Genomic DNA, 22,345 nt, shown 5'->3' on the forward strand with positions numbered 1-22,345 from the left:
TCACTCCATCTACCATAACATTTACGTAAATCGGGAACATTACTGGCGCCAACACTGAGCCTTGAGGGACTCAACTTGTTACTTCCCTCCATCCAGACATCTTATTCTTTATTACTGTCCTCATTTGTCAGTCTCTTAAAAAGTCTTTCATCCATTCCAGGAGTTTCCCCTTCAGTCCTCCTATATACTCTAGTTTCCACATTAGTCTCTTATGAGGTACCTTGTCGAAGGCCTTCTGTAAGTCTAAGTACACACAATCCACCCAACCATCTCTCTCCTGTACCACGTCAATCACTCTTGAGTAAAAGCTCAACAAGTTGGAAACACATAACCTTCCACTTCTGAATCCAAACTGACATTCAGCCAAAATATTCATCTCTTCTAGATAGTTTATCCATCTGTCTTTCAGGATTCTCTCACACAATTTTGTGACCATGCTGGTTAGAGACACTGGTCTATAATTCAGGGGTTCTTCCCTGTTTCCTCCCTTATAAATTGGTACCACATTTGCCCTCTTCCATTCTTGTGGCACTTTCCCCTCTTCCAGAGAACACACAATTAAACTGTGAATTTTATCCGCCAGGTGTTCTCTGCATTCCTTCAGTACCCAATTAGAAATTCCATCAGGGTCTGGGGCTTTCCTTACATCTTGAGTTTCCAGTAATTTATACAATTCCTGTACTTCCACTTTTATATCTTTTATCACCGGTACATTTCTGATCACTCCCTCTCCTTCCACAAACTCCTTTTCATTAGTGAAAACCGATTGGAAATATTTGTTCATTATTTCAGCTTGCATTGCTGCATCGTTATAGACCTCTCCTTCTACTTTGAGTTTGGTGATTCCTTCCTTTTGTTTCAGTTTAACATTAACAAATCTATAAAACAGTTTGGGTTCATCCTTGCATTTGTCTATTATACCTTTTTCAAAATTCCTTTCTTCTTCTTTACGTATTCTTGTGTATTCATTTCTAGTTCTTTTATATTCTTCCTTTGTTCTGTTGTTACCTCTCTTTCTCCAGTTGTTCCACGCCTTATCTCTCTGTTTTCTTTTCTGTCATACACCTTCTATTAAACCACTCCTTTTTCCTGTTTTCTTTCCCCCTTACTCTTGGTACAAATTTTTCCACTCCCAAAGTATAAAGGTCTAGAAAGATATCCCACTTCCTCTGTATCTCTCGTTTCTCTGAATTTTCTCCAATCTGCATTTTCGAAAAATTTTCTCAATCCTGTAAAATTTGCTTTCCCAAAGTTGTATCTTCCCTGCCTGTAAAGCTCGTCTCTTGGCTCGACGTTCCCTATTATCATCTGGAACTCAATGACCACATGATCACTTTTTCTTATAGGACAGAAATATTTCAATGTGTGTGTGTGTGTGTGTGTGTGTGTGTGTGTTCTTACCTAATTGTATCTTTACAGGAATGAGTCAAGCTCGTCCTGTCCCGTGTCTTAAACCATATTTATCGTACATATCCTTAAATTTGTGAATTGTTTTGGCACACACTATTTCATTCGGTAGTGCATTCCATTGATCAATTGCTCTGTTTGGGAAACTGAATTTCCTTACGTCTTTATCACCTCTCTTCTTATGCAGTTTTTTGCAGTGTCCTCTTGCTGATGCTTCTCCATGTGTTAAGTGATCATTTATGTCTATTTTCTCCTTCCCTGATATGCACTTATATAGCATTATCATGTCACTCTTTTCCTTCTCTCCTGTAGTGTTGGTAGATTCAGTCTGTTTAGTCTTTCTTCGTAGCTTAGGTCCCTTAAGCTTGGTATCCATCTTGCAGCGGCCCTTTGAACTTTTTCAATCTTCTCTATGTGTTTTTTGAGATAAGGACTCCAGACTACTGATGCATATTCCTGGGTTGGTCTAATGAATGATGTTATTATCCTTCTTAGCATGTCTTCATTTATGTATGTGAATGCTATTCTCATATTTGCAAGCAGTGTATACATGTTCCGCACCTTCTCGCTGATGTGGTCAGCCGGAGATAGTTTGTTATTGATAATCACACCTAGGTCTTTCTCTCTTTCTGATGTGTATAGGGTTTTATTTCCTAACTTATAATCCCAATCAGGTCTTTTTCCACTTTTACCAAACTTGATTACACGACACTCGTCCACACTGAATTCCATTTGCCATGTACTACTCCATTCATGAAGTTTATTTAACCCCTACACCGCGGGCTTGTTTACCAATGACTTGCGTGTGCCGCGGGGTTATTTGGGCTCCGACAGACTCTCAAAAAATATTTGCCAAAAATCAGTTATTAGTCCTAGAATAATAAAATTACATATGCTTATGGCACATACCTTCAGCTTTCTCCTGGAATGATTGTTGAGCCTTCGTCGGTTACCGTAGGACTTGTGGAGACCTCTGAAGTAGGGTAACGAAGTCTCCACTTTACACTTCCCGACAACCCGTAATATGATTACCACAGCCAGATACAAACACTATAAACACTATTCTACAATTTTCAAGTAGTTTGGGATCCATACTAAAAAAAAAAACACTGTGAAAGCAATGGAAATTACGAGCGCGTCTGATCGTCGCACTGGCACTAGTTCGCTCATGGTAGTCTGTCATTTATTATTCATAAAACCCCTCACACTTTATATTTCTATTACTATATAACACTTATATATATCTACAGTCTTTATCCATAAGTTTCCTTCAGTAGTATTAGTTTATTGTCACTGTAGGGATTCAATTTCTTTCAGTAAAATACGTAGCATTCACTTTCTCGTCCTGTATACTGGCATTGAGAGTGAATGTCACTTTCATCTTCACTCTCATAACTCATAGCATTCAGACATGCTAGAGTGAAACTTTCACTTTCATTACTCCTAGGGTATATACTCGTATTCTTATAATACTACTCATTTACATTTCTATTTACGTTCTCTATTTTATTTACGTTATTTACATTTCTATTTTATTTACACTGTGTTGTGCACTGTCACTTGAAATAACTTATAAAACTATTTTCCATTGTTCACGTATATTTACATTCATTACTTTCACTTGCTGTTTACACATTATTTACAATTCCACTTGCACTGTTTTACTCAATAGAAAGATCGTAGTCACTCTTTTATCAATTGTCAGCCCTTTACCTCTTTCCACACGAGGTTTAGTAGGGGGTAAAGGTCACAGAGCCATTTGCATGGGGGTGAAAAAAGGCCTTGAAGTCAGCAAGATGAAACATACGTCCTCTCACTTCGGAAGATGAGAGTACACTGATAACGCAGGGGCCAGGCCAGCCAGCCTAGAGGCCTGCTTTAGGGGTTATTCAGAGTTACCAATATTACTTCTTGAAACAGCTAAGTCTAGCACTGATATGATTGGCAGGAAATCTAGACAATACATTATAAATTTGGTAGTTCCAGGTGAATGTAAATATCATTTAGGCTTCTCCCTTCCCTCCTTACATGTATATTTATTACGAAAATAGATTAGAGGCCTACTTAGGAGATATATAATCAGAGCTACCAATGTTAAATCTTGAAACAGTTTTGTGTAGCACTGATATGATTGGCAGGAAATCTAGACAATACATTATAAATTAGGTAGTTCCAGGTGAATGTAAATATCACTTAGGCTTCTCCCTTCTCTCCTTACATGTATATTTATTACGAAAATAGATTATACGGCATATTTCAAGGGGAAAAAAACAGCGAAAATTAGCGAACGAGTGCACGTGAGGTGTTGTCAGGTGATAATTAGCCAATTCCAGGTGTATGGCACTCTCACTTACCTGATTTCTTTCTTGTATATATTATTTGGTATAAGAATACGACATAGGGCTTATTTCAATGGATGAAATCAGTGAAAAATTCCAGGGAAGATTTACTTAGCGTAGCATGGCCGGGCAGGCGAGAGGATAGGGTAATGGAGGGGGGGTAGGGAGGGGAGTCAAGAACGGGGAGAAATGGCTAAATTGTCAACAATGGATGGGAGTACAGATGAGATTAGGAGTGCTGACTAGTGTTGGACATTGTCAGTACTGATAGATGATACAAGCCCCCACTTGAAAGCCCGGGTGAATTCAAAATAACACAGAATCACAAAAGCGATGCCCCGCGGTATGATCCCTTGCTCCCAAGCGTCACGAAAGTGACGCCCCGCGGTTAAGGGGTTAATTCTTCTTGTAGCTCTTTACAAGAGTCTGTGTTAGTAATTCTCCTTTGTATTTTTGCATCATCTGCAAACATATTCAGATAGCTCTCATTTCCAGTGTTACTGTTTATATCATTTATATACACTAAAAACATGATTGGTGCCACCACTGAACCCTGTGGTACTCCACTAGTCACTTCTTTCCATGATGAGTAGTTTCCTCTTAGTACTGTTCTCATTTCTCTTTTTATGAGAAAGTCTTGCATCCAACAAAACAGTTTGCCTCGAATTCCTCCTTGATGGTACAGTTTCCATAAAAGTCTTTGGTGTGGTACATTGTCAAAAGCTTTCTTGTGTGTGTGTGTGTGTGTGTGTTTACCTAGTTGTGAAATACAGGAAATAAGCTATGCTCGTGGAGTCCCGTCTCTATTTCTCAATAGGTCAAATTTTGCTTTGAACTCGTTTAAGTTTTAAGACTGGACAATCTCTTTGTCCAGGCTATTCCACAGGTCTATGCATCTATACGGAAAACTATATTTCATGATATCCTTTGAGCAAACAGGCTTTTTCAGTTTTATTCTGTGTCTTGTTACTCTTCCATCTCATACAAACAGATCTTCTCTTTCAATTTTTTCTACTCCCATCATGGCCCTGAACACTGCAATCATGTTGCCCCTCGCTCTCCTTTCTTCTGAAGAGGCAGATCTAGTTTTTCCAGCCTTTCCCTGCATGACAGATCTGCCAGGCTAGGGGCCATCTTGGCTGCTGTTCTTTGTATTCTCTCAATCTTGTTTATATCTTTCTTTTTATGTGGGGACCACACTACTGCCGCATATTTCAACCTGAGGTGGATCATGGCCACTATCGATTTTTTCATTATTTCCTCATCAATGTAATGAAATACTACTCTTTATGTTAGTCATGAGATGAATATATATTCATCTCTCTAGCTATTTTGTTAATGTTTTTCAGGTGACAAATTATCCTGGACCAGCACTTCCAAGTCCTTATCTTCTCTCGTTTTTGAGATTAGATCATTACCCATCATTTAATTCAGTGATGGTCTCTTGGTACTTTAACCCATTTCCAATATTTTACATTTTTTCTCATTGAATTTCATTTCCCACATCCGGCTCCACCCATGAATCCTATCCAGGTCCTCCTGCAGCATTTTACATCCTACTTCAACTTTTACTATCCTCGTGATCTTTGCATCATCAGCAAACAGACTTGGATAACTCTTCATTCCATCTACCACACAGTTTACGTAAATCAGGAACATTATGGGCGCTAACACCGAGCCCTGTGGGACTCCACTTGTTACTTCCTTCCATCCAGACATCCTGTCTTTTATTACTGTTGTCAATTGTCTCTCTCTCAAGAAGTCTCTCATCTGGTCTAAGAGGTCCCCCTTCAGTCCTCCTATGTGCTCCAATTTCCACATCATTCACTTGTGGGGTACCTTGTCAAAGGCTTTCTCCAAATCTAAATACACACAATCCACCCAACTACTATATCTCCGTCCTGCAGCACCTCAATTGCTCGAGTAAAAGCTCAACAAGTTGGAAACACACAACCTTCCACTTCTGAATCCAGACAGACTTTCTGCCAAAATGTTCATCTCCTCCAGATATTTTATCCATCTGTCTTTCAGGATTCTCTTGCACAATTTTGCGACTATGCTGGTCAGGGACACTGGTCTATAATTCAGGGGTTCTTCCTTGTTTCCTTGCTTATAAATTGGTACCACATTGGCCCTCTTCCATTCACGAGGCACTTTCCCTTCTTTCAGAGAACAGACACTTAAACTGTGAACCTTATCTGCCAGTTGTTCTTTGCATTCTTTCAGTACCTGATTAGAGATTCCATCTGGTCCTGGGGCTTTCCTTATATCTTGAGTTTCCAGTAATTTATACACTTCCTGCACTTCAACGTTTATATCTTTTATCGCTACATTTCTAGTGACTCCCCCTCCATAAAATCCCTTTCTTCAGTGAAAACCAATTGGAAACATTTGTTCATTACTGTATTTCAGCTTGCAATGCTGCATCTTTATAGACCTCTCCTTCTACTTTCAGTTTGGTGACTCATTCCTTTTGTTTCAATTTGCCATTAACAAATCTATAAAACAATTTGGGCTCTCCCATACATTTGTTAATTGTACCTTTTTCAAAGTTCTTTTCTTCCTTTCTACATATTCTTATATATTCATTTCTAGTTCTTCCATATTCTTTCTTTGTTCTATCATTATCTCTATTTCTCCATTTGTTCTATGCCTTGTGCCTTTCCATTTTTTGTTATACCTTTTGTTGAACCACTCATTTCTCCACTTCTCTTTCCCTCTAACTTTTGGCATATGCTTTTCAACACCCACATTATAGATGTCTAGAAAGATATCCCACTTTTTCTGTATCTCTCTTGTTTCCCAGAATTCTTGCCAATCCGCTTCTTCAAAAAATTTTCTCAGTCCTGTAAAGTTTGCTATCCCAAAGTTGTATCTTCCATGCCTGTATAGCTCATCTCTTGTCTCCCCATTTCCTTCTGTCATTTGGAACTCTATCACTACATGATCAATTTTTCCCATAGGACAGATATTTCAGAGATTCAATTGCATCCGGTTCTTCGGTTAGAATTAAATCTAGTCATTCTGGTGTGTCATCCCCCTTATATCTTCTCTCTTCTTTGACCCACAGGGTCATTACATTATTCACTGCTGTATTTAACAGTATACTGCCCCATGAATCTTCACTACTTCCTGAGTCCCACTCCTCCCAGTTTACCTCTTTACAATTGAGGTTACCCATCAGGATTATGTTGTTGCTTTTCTCAGTCACTTTCTGTAGGTATCTAACCATGTCCGACAACATTTCCTGATAGTCCTCCACATTCCATGCCTTTGTCTTAAGGGGGACATATGCTACTGTGATGTCTCTCTTGCCTTTCTCTCTGGTTTCTATTACAATGTATATCACTTCAGCCATTGCTTCTCCAAGTTTCACACTATCCATATTTAGGCTGTTTTTCACTGCTGTCATCACTCCTCCTCCCATTTTTTTCTTTTCTATTTCTTCTCCATATTCTGTATTTCCCACATCCCATTTGGATTTCAATATTCTTTCTTACCTTGGTCTTTACAAAGCATAAAATGTCTGGTTCATTTATCCTCATGAAATCATCTGTTTCTAGCCTTGCTGAGATTAGACCATCTACATTAGCATGTGCCACTTCCAATCTTTTTGCATTGTTTTTTATTCTGTCCTTCTCTCTCCCTCTCTCTTTTGGTACAACTTCCTCAATTTCAGATCCATAACTCTCCAACAGAACTCAGTCTTTTCCTCTGTTTTCTGGTCATTTTTTTCCTTCGCTTACCAAGTTCCTTTATTTTAGCTCTCTCTTCCTCATTTGCATTTCTCCTTACCCAGATATTTTTTAATCCCTCCTTGTCTGCTAATTTCCAGGTCTTGTTGATTATTTCATTTACTGTAATCTGAGACTGTAATATTGCTTTTAGTGGTCTTGCCCCTCACGCCACATATTTTCCCAGACTAAACACATCTTCAATCTCCTCTTGGGCTTCTCCATTTCCTTCCATAACTATCTGTCTATCTATCTATTGCCAGATGCCTCAATCCCGTTCGGGGTGGCCACAAACAAATCGCCTCTATGTTGCCCCGTTCCCCGCCATTTCATTGCCCTGCTCCCAACTCACACCCCCCTCTCTCATATACCTCTCCACCCCATCCCTCCATCTCATCCTCGGCCTCCCCCTCCCTCTTCCCCCCTCCACCTCACTCACATACACTCTTTTCGTCAGTCTTTCACCCTCCATCCTCTCCACATGGCCAAACCACCTCAGTGTATTCCTCATAATGCATCCTATCACATCCACACCACAATGCTCCTTTATATCCTCATTTGTCAGCCTGTCTCTCCATGTGACTTCACAGGCTCCTCTTAAATAACTCATTTCCCCTGCTCTCACTCTTGACTTGTGTCCTTCCAGCAACGTCCAAGCTTCACTTCCATATGTTAGAGTTGGTATCACATTACTGTCATGTAGTAACTTTTTCACTTCCATGCTCACTTCCCTGCTTCTTATCACTGCTTTCAAGGAACCAGCAACCTTTCTTCCCTGCTGTACCCATTCAAGCGCTTCACCCTCCAAACTTCCATCCTTACTCATCACACTACCCAAGTACTAAACGTACTCACATTTTCCAATTCCTCACCATCCAACCTTGCTGTACATTAACTGACTTCACCTCTCTCAAAGACCATCACTTTACTCTTCCCTACATTCAGCTTTAGATTCTGTTTCTTACACACTCTCCCAAACTCATCCAACAAGCCTTGCAGTTCTCCTTCGTCTTCACTCAACAACACAGTAGCTACTGACATCATTTTGTTCCCCCTCTCAGTTCTTCCCTTTCTCTTTCTGACCTCACTGACATCGGTTTTTCTTTCTGTGTGTGTGTGTGTGTGTGTGTGTGTGTGTGTGTGTGTGTACAGCACCTTCCCACAAGGCTCTCTTAATCTCCATATAAACCATCCTACCCTTCAAATTACAACCAAGCTCTCCTGTTACTGTACTCAATTCCCTTGAAATTTTCTCTCTTTAATCTTACACTCCATTTTTTCATACTGACACAACACAGCTCCCAGATGTTTAAAACTATCAACCTCAAGCCCCCACATGTCTTGTTAATTCCCATATCTTCAGCACCATTCATCATGTCATACCAAAAGATATCTTTCACCTTATCATATGTGCATTTATCACTGATAACACATCATAAGTTTCAGTACTCTTATTCTATAAATCACCCTAGTCACTTTTCACCACAAGTTAAACACCTTTTCAACCAACAAGAACTCCATTCCCCCCAAGCTCTTCATTCCTTTTACCAGTAATCACATCTATAACACTTTCAACTCACCTCTCTGCCATCAAGATCCCATTCCCCCAAACATGTCATCTCATCCTCTCGTATAAAATTTAATCTTTCATTCTTACCACTAATCATCCTAGCTGACTATCCTCTTCAGCTTGTCTCTTGCTCATAGCACACATACCTGTGAAGCACTGTAGCGCTCGGAGAGTGTGAGGTACTGGAAGACTTTTTCTAAAATCAGGTCTGGAAGTAAGTGCCAGTCACTGTACACATGGTTTGGGTCGATCTCTTCCTCTTGAAACAAGATCTTGCCCTCCGGCACTTTCTCCCCCATAGCTGATCATGCAGTGAAAGATAGTATTAACAATGGTCATTTAGCACACTATTGATTCATCTGATAACAGTACAGATACCATTTTACTGTTTAATAAAATTATGCAGTAATTTTTCTGATATTTCATGCATTATGTAATGCACTGTTCTCTGTAAATTTCTCCCAATATTATGTACAAAAGGAGGTAACAGTAAGAAACAGAATATATAAAAATGTGTAGATATCCATTTTAAAAAATACGGTTTTACAATGAAACTGAAATACAGTTCGACTGTTACCCTATACTATTTTAGGACGCATTTTTGATATCCACTTTTATGTTTGTTTATTTTTCTACAAGGTATCCTAAACTCTTACAAACACATTTAATTGAAATTTGATGGCAGCTTTATACTGGTTGCACTGCACCCTCAGAGCTATGGTCAGCTACATCAGCACTGTGACTGAGCATTCTCCAGTTTACACTGTGCATTGTTTGTCACTGTTGCAGGTCAACTTATTGTAGTATGATTTTACTTTTTAAGTTCCAGTAAATGATCTTCAGACATAAATATGGAGTGTGCAACTTTTAACAACAGGTATTAGTGCTTGTGCAATTCTGTACATTACAGAAAATTGTTCATGACTGAAATTATAGATTTAACCAGTAAATTGCAGCTTACCTTAGTAAAGGACTTGGCTCTGAATGTGACATGCCGCATTAGAGCCTGATTAAATCTGAATTACCATTTTGCACACTATGGCTAAAGTATAATAGACTCTAGCCCAGGAATTTGCTTACCTGTTTCATTAGGCCCTCTTCCCTCTCATACCCAAAAAATTGTTATTTGATGGAAAATATATATATATATATATATATATATATATATATATATATATATATATATACACACACACACACACACACACACTCAAAACTCGATTTAAGGGACCTCCATATAAGGGATTTCAGATTAAAAGGACTCCATATTCTATCTGACAAACGGACAAGAACATTAAAAAATGATACGTAATGTCAAGGTTATACACATTAATATGTTTATTTATACAGTACCTGTAAAATAATACTCATAATCATATAAATAAGTACGATAAGTGAAACAATCATTGCATTTCATAATAAGATTGTCTTTATATATGGTAAAACAATGGACATTTTCAAGTAAGGGACATTTTCAAGAAATGGACAAGTCAATTCCCCATTTAGTCCCTTAAATCAAGGTTTGAGTGTATATATATATATATATATATATATATATATATATATATATATATATAGTAATCACTCTAATATCCGGACGCCCAATAACCGAACATCCCCACTACCTGGACCTAATCGTCCTGGGATCCAACATTCCCAAAATGTTCCGAAACCCCCCCCCCCAAAAAAAAAAAAAAAAAAAAAAGATTTTTTCCCGTCTGTAATTTGAACTTGCCGCACGCGCCACGGGAGAGCATTGTTTTGGTGCGTCATTCCTCCGACGTCCGATAGAGCGCCGCTGCATCCTCCCCACTTCCCGCCTGTCTCTCACCGCGAGTGAACGTACGCTTCTCGTAATGGCTGCCCACGTGATCGCTTTTGTGGTGGTGCCCTACCTGCTGCAGGGCCTCCTGCTGCTCTCGGGCCTCCTCTTAGTGTGTGTGATGATGGCCCCGCCACCTGAGAAAAGGAAGAGAGTGGTGTTGACTCTGGAAAAGAAGAGGGAGATATTGGAGAAAGTTGATGCGGGTTGGTCTTCTTCCCGCATTCTCCGCGAGTACAATCTGGCCCGGTCGACTTTGTTCGATATCAAACGTTCCTAAGACAAACTCATGCAGTACACGGCTGACTTCTCGTCGAGAAGCAAACGCAACGTGGAAAGGAAAGTTATGTTTACCCCCAAGTTTGCAGAAATCGACTGATCCACGCTGATTTGGTATCGACAGCAACGTGCAGCTGGTGTGATGGTACGTGGAACGGAGCTGAAGGCTGCTGCTGAGAAGTTCGCAAGGCTTCACGACGCCCTAGACTTCAAGGCATCCGAGGGTTGGCTCTTCGCGTTCAAGTTGCAACATGGCCTTACCAACCGTAAAGCACATGGCGAAGCATTGGACGCTAACGAGGATGGAGTTGATGAGTTTCGGCACAAGGTGAAAGGCTTGATCAACAGGGAGGGCCTAACTCTCGGTCAAGTCTACAATGCTGATGAAACTGGCCTATTCTATCGCTCGCTGCCAACGAACACTCTAGCCGAGGAGACGGAGAAGTGTGTACCTGGCCGCAAGCTTTCCAAGGAACGGATATCTGCTTTGTGTTGTGCCAGTGCTAATGGCATGCATTGGCTTAAGCCCGTTGTTGTTGGCCGTGCAAAGCAGCCTCGGTGCCTTCGTGGGGTGATGGATGTCCTTCCTGTCGTCTGGTACCATTCTTTGAAAGCATGGTTTACAGCTGTGATTTTCAAAGACTGGTTTCACCGTCACTTCGTCAAGGAGGTCATCCATTACCAGACGAAGACACTGGGAATCCCTCGCGACCAGGTAAAGGCTCTCCTTCTACTCGACAATGCACCTGCCCACCCGTGCAACAAGGACTTGGTTGCTGAAAATGGCCGTATTAGGTGCATGTTTCTGCCACCTAATACGACTGCTCTCATTCAACCAATGGACTAAGGAGTGATTGTGGCAACAAAGCACCTATACTGTCGAAAGTTCCTGGACGAGGTGATGGTTGTTCTCGAGGACGAGGACGAGCGCAGGGAAGGACGGGACACACGAGGCAAGCGGACTTTGGAAAACCTTCGCTGTTACAACATCAAGTCTGCGCTGTACAACTGGGCTAGTGCATGCAAGGAAGTCCCTGTGAAAACTCTTGAAAATGGTTGGTCTCGTCTGCTTCTCGGAACGGATGTGGAGTACGATTTTCTGGGCTTTGACGTGGATGACTTCCATGCACGGCTACGTACGCACGGCGACGATGTTGATGTGGACGATGTTTGTGAGTGGTTGGATGACGACGAGGGCGATCCTGGGTATCAGACGTTGTCTGATATCGAGATCGTGTCTTCGGTTGCTGGTGTCAGTACCGAACTTGAAGATTCCGACGACGATGATGCGGACTCCTCTCAGCAGGACACTACTCCAGCCATCCCCAAGCTGAGCGCACTCCGGGAACATCTAGAGTTCGTCCTAGACTACCTGGAACACCCGGACTGCGACAGGGAGATGGGGCCCTCGGGACTCGTGGAGGAAGTGCGTGCTTTCAGGCAGCGCATCATCAATCGTCAGAATCGTCGGTCATTGCGTCAATCAACCATTGACAGTTTTTTCAGGCCCGTGACCCCCGCTGTGCCCAGCCCTGGCTCCACTCCGTTGCCTCCCCAAGACAGGCCCTCATGCTCCGAGCCACAGCCCAGCACATCAGCCACGGTGGAGTCACCGCTCGACGTGAGTTTGCGGCTTTCTTCAGAGTCCTCTGCAGTGGGTACGCCATCACCACGACCCAGCAATGCACCCCTAGGTCGCCTGCCAGTGATACTCTCGGACTCTGACAGTGAATAAATAGCAAGAACTTCTCCACTAGACCACACGGGAATTTTGAGTGTTGTGCAGTGAAAAAAACGGTGTGTTGTGTTAAGGTTTTCAAGTTGAGAGAAAAGACTCAGTAGAAAAGAAATTTAACGTAAATAGACTTCTTTGTTTTGGCTTTGGAAAATAAAAAAAAATTGGGAAAAGTTAAAGTGCAACACTAAGTTACAATGGAGCATTATTTGGACAAAAGTGAACACTGTGAAGAGAACGGACTTCTGTGTGTTATTGACTAAGTTCAGTGCGAGACTTCAGAAAGAGTGTACTGCAAGTGCTTCAGGAAATCGTTCTTACTGTCAGAGTCCGAGAGGAGGCGGTTATTCATCGAGGTGGCCAGGGACTTGCTGTAAGTAGCCAGAATGTTTCATACTGTACTTTTTTCCATACTATACTTACCAGAATGTTTCATACTGTACTTTTTTCCATACTATACTTACCTCATTTCACTCTTTAATGTCCTTTATTGGTGTGAATAGGGTGTTAGTAGCTATGCATGTGCAGTAGGAATGTGTTTTTCTGAGTTAGGCTAGGTTAGGGTCCATAAGTACCAGAATGTTTATTAATGTATGAACATACTTCTAAACCCTCATTTTATGTTTCTTTTGCATTTATTTCAGTCATTTATGTGCCTTATTGGTGTGATTTGGGTCTTAAATAGGTGCTATGCATGTCCAGAGGGAGTTGTATAGGTGTTTCTCTGAGTTAGGGTCCATAAGTACAAGTCCATAAGCTGGGGCCCAATATCCGGACAAAACCAATAACTGGACCTACCTATGGCTCTATTACGTCGGATATTGGAGTGATTACTGTATATATAAAATATACCTGTAGATAGATAGATAAATTATATACTGTATGTATGTATATATATATATATATATATATATATATATATATATATATATATATATATATATATATATATTATATATATAGATAGATAAATAGGTAAATTATATAATGTATATTTATATATATATATATATATACAGGGTATATATATATATATATATACAGTAGGCACGCACAGTGCGCGAGAGATTGGGCAGTCCACGACCTCGCGCACTGGGAATACATAATCTTATGGGAATAATTACGTATGGGCGGTACCCCCTCATACCTGGACATTTTTTGGCCCTTAGAGACATAATAAAGGTCATATTTTTCAGACATTGTACTAAAGCTATAGCTACAATAACAAAAATATGGGTAGTCACCTTAACAACAGTAGACAACAGGCCTGATGACCTTAAATAACAGGGGTTCCGAGGCACGGCAACACTTACAGTGCTGCACTCCCCACCGCACCTCCCACCACACCAACACTTCCCTCCACAGACTCCTCTTGAGCACCTTCCCCAGGAGCATCAAAGTCACTCACTTCTGCCATAAACCCTTCAAAGTCCAATGCTGACACTTCTGACATTGCATCCTCGTCATCCTCAACAGGAACAGGAGCAGACGATGTCGCTGGTTCCGAAATTTCACCAACTTGAGCCTGCTGTGTGTAGCTTGTTATGAGCTTCTGTCTTCTCCTGTTTATTTCTTCCCTGTGCCTGTCTATGTACTGTCCCTCTTCAATAATCGCTCTAAATATCACAGGATAGTCTCTCGCGGCCAGCTCGTCGGCAGAGGCACATTCACCAGACACTTTCATGTAACGGAGTTCCTTGCGCTTGAGAAAACGGTTCAGCCATCCAACCGATGCCCTGAAAGGTTTTTCCACTTTTGACCTGCGAGATGCTGCCTTGTAAAAGAGCTGGGTTTGGTTCCTAATAAATCTTCCATTCAGTGGAACATCTTCCTTTTCCTTCCTCATTATGAAGGTGGCAAGATAGCGCTCCATTAGCATCATAGTATGATTTCCCACCCGCGAACGGCCGTCTAGGTCAGAGGCACCGTACGTCTTCACTACAGCCTTTATGGCTTCACGGTTCTTCCACACAGTTCTCACTGTAGATTCAGCCAGTCCCAGGGCTCTCCCGATGGCAGTGTTTCCTTGACCCTCCTCCTCCATCTTAATGATCTTTAACCCGCCCCATCCCGACGTTTTCTGGGCAGTGGTACGCCCCAGTCCCGACATTTTGACCTTTTTTTTTTTGGCTCAAACATCCGCTTTTGGTGAGAAACATCGAAAATTCATAGAGAAATCGCTCACCTGAGGTTTAAAATACTCGATCCAGGTAGGAGTATCTCCTTACCTTACAGGGTTTTCTATCAGGCTGGCTGCAAAGAAAACGAGTTCTGTGGGAGGATAACTATTCCACACCATTCATAAACGGTATTTATTTATTTATTTGGTACGAATTTATATGTAGTACCTGAGTATATTGGTTTTCAAATGGTAATATAGGCATTATAAGCATTGTTTCACTCACTAACTCATCACCATTCCTGACCTTTTTTTGCCACATTACCTGATCATCATTTCTGACTGTTTCTTCCTCTAATGTTTGTCCTCCACATTGTCATCGATTGGGGAATCACTCTGGCCCTGAATTTCGTACTGTGGCATGACATAGCTTTACTGGCCAGGTCACTGATAACAGGTGAATTGCTGAGAAAAGGTCATGCAGGGGACGGGGAGGAGGTCATGCTGGGTAAGGAATTGTCCCTGTCTGGCATCTTGTAGAGGAAGGTGTCCCGTGTATACGTGCCAAAAATCACTTGCGAAAATTGAAAATTGTGCAAATTAGGGACCTTGCAATGTTGCCGCATTAATTTACGTCTCCGGGATATGAGTGCACATCATGTGAGGACATGAATTCACGTCTCCGGGATGGGGCGGGTTAACTTGGTGGCGTGTGTCAGAAGTTTCTTAACTCTTGGGCTTGGAGCCATGGTGCGGCGAAGTACAGGCAAGGATGGAGCAGCACAAAAAACACCACACGTTGTACACCACATGTTAGCTGTAGAGAACGGATCCGCACGGTGCACGAACCAGGACTGTTATGGCGCGCCCGCTCCCTTATACCCCAAGCTGCGCAGTAGAATGCCCGGGAATTTCTGCGCATCAACAAGACGACACATGACGTGCTGTGTGAGGGGTAGTCGCGCACTAATAGAAAACGGCATTTTTGAGCCACTCCTTGCCTCTGCCTCGCGTTCTGTGCGGTAAACTCGCGCATTCAAGGGTTTTTGGTTATGATTTTTGGTCACTCGCGCACTGTGATGACGCAAACTGTGCGAACCTTCTGTATATATATATATATATATATATATATATACCCCTCGTATATATATACAGCATGTGGTAGGTGGGGGAGCTCACCATCCACTCACTCCATGTAGTGCTGCTTTAGAGGTCTGCCCTTTCCTGTCTTCCTTCCTTCCTCTTCAGTCTTTCCTTCATTCTTTCCTCTTCCTTCTGCCTACGGGTGACTTTACACTCCCTCTTCTGTCTTTCTTTCCTTCACTTTTCCCCCTTCCTTCTGCCTGTGGGTGACTCTACACTGAGTGACAAGCCATATGGTTTCCTGTACACCAGGAAACCATTTACTATGCTGGCTGGTAACCATATAACCAAATTCTGCCACCTGGTGGTTTAGTGGGTAATTAAAGAGCTCCAATCGGATTGAGCCTTTGTATGTTTATATCCAAGGGATGGTTGGGGTTTATTGCTCACGTAATGCCACTCAGGGATGAGTGAGGCTGGTCACTCTCATCTTACAAGTCAGGACAAACTTGCCTAGCCCCAGGCTCCTACGCTTCTCATGGGGCAGCTCAGGACTGGATGATGGATGGAGGGATCTATCTATTTACCTATCTATCTATACATATATCTATATATCTGTCCATCTATCTGTACGCACATATAAACAACCTATAAACTGAAACAAACATAATTCATCACATTCTTCATGTGAAACTTTTTTTTTTTTTTTAAATCACAGGTACTGCAGCTTTTCCTGTAGAGTTAACAGGTTAATAAATACTTTTATCACAGCATATGATAACTTACAGAAAGAGATATTTAACTAAATTGAAGAATCTAATAATACCCTTATAATGGATGAAAATGGATAAATATATTAATTGATGCAGAATATCATTATCAAATATATGAAGACTTGCAGAAGTCTCATTATCTAGGTACTGTATTTACTACCTGGAAGCCTCGGCAAGTTAGAAATATTTACAGGCTTTCAGTCTTTGATTTCATCTTTTTTCACACACAAATTTTTTTTACTGTACTGTACGTACTTATATACTGTATATACATATTCTCCTACAGGAGGTTGTGGAGGCACTTACAGAAGAGCAGCTTCTGCTGAACCCAACTACTACAGACCAGCATGGTAGTGGAGAAAGGACTAACCACAAAAACAAGATAGACTGTGAACTGCATTATGCCTGGGAGAAACAAATGGATCTGCCCTAGTAATTTTGTGAAAATGAGGAGTGGTTGGTTGGAGCGGTTATGGCAGTGCACAAGACCGCTTGCATCCAGGTGAGAGTGAATGGAGGATTGAGTGCTGAGTTTCCCCTGAATGTTGATGTGGATCAGGGATCAGTCTTAAGCCCCTTATTGCTTATCACCGTGCTTGAAGTCCTCTCATGTGACTTCAGAATTGGACTTTTGTTGGAGGTGTCGTAGCAATGACTTGGTGCTGATTGCAAAGAACAAGAGGATAGTGAAGAAAGATTTAGGAAGTGTAGAATGTGCTTCAAGGGTTTTTAAAGGAATCACGGTTAAATCAAAAATGATATCTAGGGCAGGTGGTGGTACTGTCAAAGCAGGAGTGTGGCCATGTGCATTTTGCTACAAGGGTATGGGAAATAACTCCATTTTGTACCGTACTTGTGATAAGTGTGTGCATAAGAGATATAGTGGTACTAGAGGTAGGCTGCAAAATAATGCAGATTTTGTGCGTGCAGTATGTAAGGGAGATAATACAGATGCAAAGAGGCAATGAAAAGATTAATCTTGCTGGAGAATGTCCTGAGTGTGTGGAGGAGTTTTGTTATTTGAGGAACATGATCTGTGCTGAAAGTGGAGCTGGACCTAGCTTAGTAGCAGGCGTAAGGAGTGGTTTGAAGAAGTTCAGGGAATTGTTCTTCCTTCTGACAGCGAGAAGGCTCTCTCTCTGTGGTAAGGGGTCCTTGTATGCTGCATGTGCTAGGAGTGTAATGCCATAGAGTAGTGAGACTTGGGGAGTGAAGGAGAAGGATATCTGTAGACTCAAACATACAACTATGAGAAAGATTAGATGGGTGTGTACTGTATATATCTCTGAATGACAGGTCTAGGGGTTAGGACTGAGAAAGAGTTGAGAGTAAGGATGGGACTTGAACGTGCTAATAGGATGAAAAGAGGTGATTGTGAAATGGTTTTGGGCATATTGAGGGGATGAAGGGTGGCAAGGGCATGGACAGTGAAAGATGTGAATGTTGTGGGTAGAGTTGCCAGAGGCAGACCCCCCCAAAAATTAGGACAAGGTCATACAGTGTTACCTCATGGATAAGGGACTTAACAGAGAGGGTGCTACAGATGAGCGCATGGAGAGACGCCATTAATTGACCAAGGCCGACATATGCAAGCACGTTAGAGCATTTGTAAATGAACGAATAAGAGGTGCCAATAGTTGGTGGATGTCTGATGTTTTTCTTTATTGGGACTGAAGACTGTCTCACATTACATGCAGTAAGAATGTTGGCTGTAAGTAGTGAGGCTAGTAGTTATTCGTCTCTCCAGAAACCTAATTCTGTGATCCTTTCAGCAGACTTATGAGTGAAGACTTCTTGGATGGCATCAAACTTTCTTGTGTTATGGAACCAGACTGCTACATTTGACTATGCTGCATTCATAAGCCTTTTCATCTCAGGCTTGAACTATGGGGGATCTGGGTATTGCAGGTCAGTAAGAGGACTTCTGCTGTGGAGGCTGTAATGTAGTCAAGATGTGTATGCACAGCTGTGATTGGGCATAGGGCATGTGCGTTGCCTTTTATGATCTGACATAGTAAGAAGATGGGTAGACTGGGAATGATGAGACACCTCTGGTTAAGAAAGGCACTCTCATTGTCACCTGGTAAGTTTACCAATTCACTTCCCTAATGCAAATCAGACATAAGAAGTTCCAGGAATTATGAATGTGAATAATCAACCTTGGGTTTTTCCAAGAGTGAAAACAATACAAACCATAATGAGCACCAAGCTGTATCTGAGAAAGGGGTAACTCCCAGGGCCTTCTAGATCTTGGGGGAAAAAATATAGTGTGGATGTCAAAGGCTGCTAAGTTGCAACTATGTGATATAGTGCCTCAGTGGGTGATTTTGTGCATATAAGTAGTATCCTAATTGTAGTGTGACATGAATTTTATAAAATAGTTAACCCCTGCCAAACTGCAGGCCTCATGTGAGGCACAGTGAAGGTCTGCATAGGCCAAGCTGCAAGCTTCACAGGAAGTACAGTTTACATTAGTTATAAAACAGTGACTCAGAGAGGTATATTATCATACAAAAAATCAGCCTGGCTGGGGTTAAAAGGCAGTTTCCTTTGCTTTTTTATAATCAGAGTGTACTTCAGCACCTTTCTTTGACTTTGTGACACTGAAATGATGTCTTTAGTACCAGTATGCTTAAAGACAGCTGAAGCTCTTCTGTAGATGCCACACCAGCTGAAAAACAAAAATCTAAAATGATCAGAAGTGGTTATGTCTGGTAATCCAGAATTAAAGACACTGAAAAGTCCTCAGGAACAAGTCTTTATGGGACATCTGAGCTTTTCTGTATCGTGGATCAGAACAACATTTATTGCAATTAAACAGGTAGGTGCCTCCATGTCGTCATCTGGGAGTACTTGCATGTTACGACACTGCAAACAAAGAAGGGGCAGCACACTTCATTCAGTATTAGGGGGATGATCTTTCAACATACACAACAACTTGAGGGTGAAAGTGTAACTGGAAGGAGAAAAAGTCAGCACTCCAGGGTATGCTAGTTGTGGAAAGAGAACACAATCAGCACATAAAAACTCCTCTATCATAAAGAGGCATAATTAATTCAATCAAACCATAGAGGAAAACATTACTGAGGAGCAATAACCAAGATATAATTGTCATATAACAAGAAATAAATACAGGAGGTTTATGAGTGTCTTGAGAAAAAAAAAAAAAAGTTATGAACCTCCAAAATTGGGATACTTTATGTTTGGCTGTCAATACTTGTAGGTTAGTTCAGCATGAAAATAAGGTACAGGTATATCTGATCAACTGAGAAAATCTGTGCTGCAAGGGATCAGTTTTGTAGACAAGTGTATTGCAGAGCTTATTATCTGAAACAAGATTAGGCCTTGTATCAGGGAGGAACAAGAAATATGAAACATGAAGAATTAGACTGCCACCTATCAGGACTATATGTTTATGTTTCATACTGTACAGTAAATTCAGTATTATAGCTACTAATCACTTATGTTACACTTCAGGAAGCAATACTAATAATAATATAATACTGTTATAATAAGGTGTCTAATAACACATGATTCTTATCAGGAAAGGGGGAGGGGGTTATCTCTCTCTTGTTTCAAAGGTATTGTTGGGCCATCATTCTCTGCAGGGCCCAAGATCAAATCCCAGCTAGGGAAGTGATTAATTTGCTGTTTTGATCTGCTTTTACAATGGTTGGCAGCAGTGTGGGATGCAAGGCAAAGCATGGCTGGCAATATATCTCAGATGCCAGTGTTCCAGGGTGAGCTGGTAGCATCCTTGTCAGGACATCGTGGGGATGGGCTGCAGGTTCAGGTTTTCAGCATCCCAGATGGTGGCCTCCAGTGCTGTGCAACCATATGCGTGTATTGTGTTTGAAGCTCACCAAATTAATCACTAGGGGAAGGAAAGCGTAGTACAGTATATTGAGGTACAAAAATGCTCACACTGCTTAATGGGCAAGTGGAATACCTCTCATGGTTCAATGGTAATGCTAAGCTTTCCCAGTTCGTAGGGCCTGGTATCTGTCTCACCAGGAAAGTGATTAATTTGCTAAGTTTCTTTCTGCCTTTACACTGTGCTAAGAACAGATAATGGGGAAAGAGAAAGGAAAAGTTACAGTCAAAAGCCCATGATAGAGAAAGTAATAACCCTTTAACTATAAGAGGTTTCTTCAACCTTAATAAAACTGTATTTTATTAGCCAGAATAAAAGTATTATTTAAGTTTTGCCCACTGAAATGGTTGATTCAGATAAGTTTTCTTCTTGTTAACTGGCAGAAGTTTCTCTGATTGCAATAAAATTCTGTCATCCAGAAATACAGCCTGAAGTGTTTCTCAGCCTCTGAAAGGGTTAACAGTAACAGTAAGGGTCTGGATCATTAGTTAATGCAAAAAAAAATAAAAAATATCAAATAAGAAACTGCACAGGTATCTGTATAGCATTTGCTGTAACAACACCATCATCCTAGCCCAATTTCTCAAGCTTGTTACAGAGTGGGAAGATTCAGGACAAAGGTTCTTTGATCAATCTGATGAGAGTCAAAGAACAAAGAATAGAGGATACAATTCCCCCCACCCTCCTAGTTGTAAGGAATAATGGATGTTTACTATACAACTGCTGAGCAATGAATTTGCCACATTTCTGCTCTTACCACTTTTAGTCTTCATATTTAAGATACCAGGGAAAAGAAATTAGTCTCTTCAGTGACTTTGTCTTGTGAATCTGATCTGGGTTTAAGTCTTTGGAAAGTATCTGAGTTGGTGACCCTGGGTCCTTTCCTGTTTGGTTCCAGTCTGGCCTGAGATAGCATGATGAGGTAATCCCATCCTAAATGAAAGGCTTAATCCTGTATATGTTGTAATTGTGTAAAACAAAAGAAGGATATACAGTAAATTCCTGCCTGACAATGGAGTACTGAAGTGCTTCAAAGCCCATTCATCCAAATTCTAGACTGAACCAAGTTCTGTACTTATTTTAATATTCCTGTATATTTACTCCTGCCAGTATCTTGCCACTTTCACAGCTGAACAACAACAATTCACACATTTCTTTTCTAAAAGTAGATAAAGAATGCTGTAACGTAATGTAGAGTATAACTACTTTACTGATTAATAATCAGTGACTCACACATACAAACTGTGTATAATCTAATACTGTAAAGTATGTGAGCAGTCCACTACTATACAGTAGTGTTTGAAGTTTGGTGTTTTGCTGTTGTATTACAGAATACCCACACAGGTGTCATGCATAATTAACCCTTTAACTGCTCTTAAACTGTTTATGGTCATTTAGTACAACAGGAAAAGTTCAGTACAAAATTCTAGTCATTCAGGGTGAGTAATGAAGTACTGTATGCACAATGAATCTTCATATTTTTAAAAGGTAAGTTGTAGACTGGATAATATTGGCCTGGTCTGCAGTTTTAAAAAATATACAGATACAGTTAACTAACTAGTTTTCTTGTACCAGCAAAAGTGGAATTTGGAAACTATATCCACTTGTAC

The 22,345-nt window shown here is 40.9% G+C and overlaps 1 protein-coding gene across 7 annotated transcripts in view; it reads right to left on the bottom strand.

Moving 5' to 3' along the window:
- LOC145399809 (uncharacterized) overlaps nt 1-22,345 on the bottom strand; it is a 74,881-nt gene that overhangs the window by 44,401 nt on the left and 8,135 nt on the right. For all 7 annotated transcript variants that reach the window (XR_013897337.1, XR_013897336.1, XR_013897338.1 and 4 more), the window contains one exon: nt 9,197-9,351. Coding sequence is in view for 4 of the 7 variants with exons in the window: in XM_080272362.1 (XP_080128488.1) it covers nt 9,197-9,351 (155 nt within the window). In the remaining 3 variants the exon portion in view is untranslated. The remainder of the gene's footprint in view (nt 1-9,196; nt 9,352-22,345) is intronic.

This window comes from Coenobita brevimanus, chromosome 50 (assembly GCF_032717465.1).
Source record: "Coenobita brevimanus isolate Jiangsu-jjx chromosome 50, ASM3271746v2, whole genome shotgun sequence".
Classification (NCBI taxonomy): Eukaryota; Metazoa; Arthropoda; class Malacostraca; order Decapoda; family Coenobitidae; genus Coenobita; species Coenobita brevimanus.